Here is a 3,222-nt window from a genome sequence, read left to right on the forward strand (position 1 = left end):
TACAACCCAATTTCGTATGAATTACAGTCCTATCAACTTTTGGCATGTTAGATGCAAGACTTGGGCCAACATTCACAAAATAGTTGTTAAATCCTTTTACAATTTCTAATCATTGATTTCATTGTCAACCTTAACAAAATATTGTGAAATACCAGACTTTGCTTTATTTTTCAAAACACTATTCATTATTCACCAAGTTGCTTTCATATCACTTTTATTTTTGTCTAATAAATCACTGTAATATTTTTTCTTTTGCTTTCTTATAATTCATACCAGTTTGTTTTTACGTTTTTTATATTTCTCTTCTGATTATTTTGTTCGTAGTTTCAAGAAGTATGAATACAAGTGATTCATTTTTTTAAAACGCATTTCTCAATCTTTTTGTCATCCATGGTTTGTCGACAACATTTGCCTTTGTATAATTGTTTTGCACACAATTCTTTTCATACAATGCTCCTAAAATTTTCATGAAACTGTCATATACTTTGTTTACATCGTCAACATACACATCCTCCCAGTTTTGTTTTCCCAGATCGTCTTTTAATTTATCGAAAGCTTTTTCTGATGTGTTTATTGTTTTTTCCTTGATTGTAACTGGTTTTATATTATATTGATCATTTTTATAAATCATGAAAACTGGTAAGTGATCACTTACATCGATTGTTCAGACGTAAGTGATCACTTACCAGTTTTCATGATTTATAAAAATGAAAACTGGTCCTGGTCTTAACTGTGTCCTGTCCAGCTGTGTGGCACTCAGAATTGTCATCTGAATGTCAAGGTAAGGTAAGGCCCAACATTTTGGCTTTCGTCATGATGTTCCACTTGGTGTATGAAACTTTATTAGAAATTGCCTTGGGTTTATTTCAATTGTAATGGACACAAAAATGAGAAAGAAGAAAGAGAACGGGGAAAAGAAATGGAGGAAAAGGTTTGAAGAGAAAAACCATAGACAAAAAACAAGTCAACACCCTTGAACTCTATCACAGGACCTGCGGAAAGAGAAAACAAAACAAAAAATCCACAACAACAAAAAGCATATGCAGTTTATCTATTTTATCTATTCTAATGTCAATGGAAAGTACACAGAGCCAGGGATTACAAGAGGGTATTTAGTGACAACCACAGCCCAACTGAAGGTGTATCTGACAGACACCCGAATCTAGATATGTATGTATGTGTATCTATATGTATATGTATATATGTATACATGTATATGTCTGAATTACAATGTCATCTATATGCTCAGAATTTTTTTTTTGTCTTTAATTTGCTCAGCTGCTGATTCATTGTTTTTGCACACATGCTGTCATATGTTGCACAAATGCGAATGTATGCACCTTACTACATATTTTTTTATTATTTAAACCACCTCTACCTCGATCTTGTGTTATTTATGCCTGACATATTTTACTTGTTTAATTTTAGTGTATTGATTTTTTTCATTACTTCATAGTTTATCAAGCTGTTTATGTCGAGCGCTAATATGCATTGTAATTTTGTTCTACAGTGCAGTGTTGAATGACAATAAAGATAATCTGAATCTGAATGTATCTATAAAGTTTCTCCTTAAGAATATTTGGTAGAGTTTGGGGACCCAGATCCACCACCCAGGACATAAGGATGGCACGAGGAAGAGCGGAGGCACAGACACACATCAGCCCCCCCAAGCCCGGAGCCCCAGGGACCCCCGCAGGGACAACCGGACCCCACCCAGGGCAGCAGAGGCAAGCTCCAGGCGACCCCCAGCAGCCACGACGCAGAAGACCCAGGGGGCCGCAGCGACAAGCCCACGGGCCCCGCCGGCAACCCGCTACGCCAGAGTAGATCCGGCCATGGACAGAGAGACCCGAGCCCCGAGGGCACACCACCCCCCCAGCTGGGGCCCGCCCGAGCCCGGGCACCCAGGCCCCAGCAAGCAGCCAACAGGGCGAGCCAGCAGATACCCCGGCACCCAGCCCCAGACAAGAGCCACCCACGCACCAGCAGGCAGAGGCACCAACCACCAGTGGGGGGTGTGACAGGGGGAGACTGGCCCCACATTTTAATGAGGGGCCCAAGATGATCCAGGAGAGGTGGCAGCCCAGAACCCAACCTGACAGATAAACAGCCATACACAAACATAATCACACATTCCCACCCACAATCTCATATACAGAAACTCACATCCACTCGTCCAACATAAATACAGACAAAAAAAAAGAGAAGACATAACACACCTACTCACATCCTCTTACACACTCTATACTCCCAGGTCCAGGTGACGTCCCCCAAAGGGGAAGCCTATCCCTGGACCCAGGAGATGGTCCTCTTCTCTCTGGGGTGGAGAAGAGCAGACAGCCCAACCCTCCGTCGTAGGGGCAAAGTAGCCCATGAGCCAAGACGAGAGCCAGGTGCTACCAGTACAACCCCGGTCCAGCCGCCAGCCCCGACCCCATCCAGAGACAGGCCAGGAAGAGTCCACCCAGTCCCGACCCCATCCAGAGACAGGCCAGGAAGAGTCCACCCAGTCCCGATGAGCCAGCCAGCCAGCCAGAGCAGCCCCAGGGCAAAGCAGCCCAACCTCCCAGCGAGCCCCAATTCCACCCCGCAGACCCCCCTCCCCTGCAAGACCCGAGAACCCCCCAAGGGGCTACCCCCAACCAGTGCACAAACACCGAACACGCACTCCCGAACACAGACACCACAAAGGTGGGCGCTCCCGCAGGAGGGCCCCAGGTCTGAAGAGCCAGCCAGAGTACACCCCACCAGCGAAAGCCCAGCACACTGCCCCCACTTCAGTTGCCCCACCGCATCCCACCCCCAATCACACAACAAGCCGCAACAGCAAGGTAACAGCCCTGCACGATACCACCCCAGCCCCATATGGAACTGCAACCAAGCAGGCACCACTGAGCCACACAACCACACCGAACCCCCAACCCAATACAACGACAGGACCGACTCTGCCGCCAAGCACCCCCGGCAGGAGGCCCGCACCCGGGGCCAACAGCCCCCACCATGCCCCCTCTAACACATAAACAAACCCTTGTCACCATCCCTGCGACCTCAGCCGCAGGACAGCCACCACCAAGCCCAGCCCCACCGCCACCACCAGATCAACCAAGCAGTAGAGGAAGGCCGGACATGCGCGCCAAAGACCATGCGCCGCACCAATCCCATACCACAGACCCAGAGACGCCCAAGCACCTCGGCAGAACACCCCCACCCCCACAGCACCCC

General features: G+C 47.6%; 1 protein-coding gene across 1 annotated transcript; it reads left to right on the forward strand.

The window, feature by feature from the left end:
• The first annotated feature begins 629 nt into the window (after positions 1-629).
• On the forward strand, positions 630-3,013 carry LOC108247343 (extensin-like). Its single transcript, XM_017435383.1, has 4 exons — positions 630-639; positions 746-786; positions 1,587-2,015; positions 2,255-3,013. Exons 1-4 carry the CDS (start codon positions 630-632, stop codon positions 3,011-3,013), a joined length of 1,239 nt encoding a protein of 412 aa, XP_017290872.1.
• The last annotated feature ends 209 nt before the right edge of the window (positions 3,014-3,222 follow it).

This window comes from Kryptolebias marmoratus, linkage group LG21 (genome assembly GCF_001649575.2).
Source record: "Kryptolebias marmoratus isolate JLee-2015 linkage group LG21, ASM164957v2, whole genome shotgun sequence".
NCBI classification, from domain to species: domain Eukaryota; kingdom Metazoa; phylum Chordata; class Actinopteri; order Cyprinodontiformes; family Rivulidae; genus Kryptolebias; species Kryptolebias marmoratus.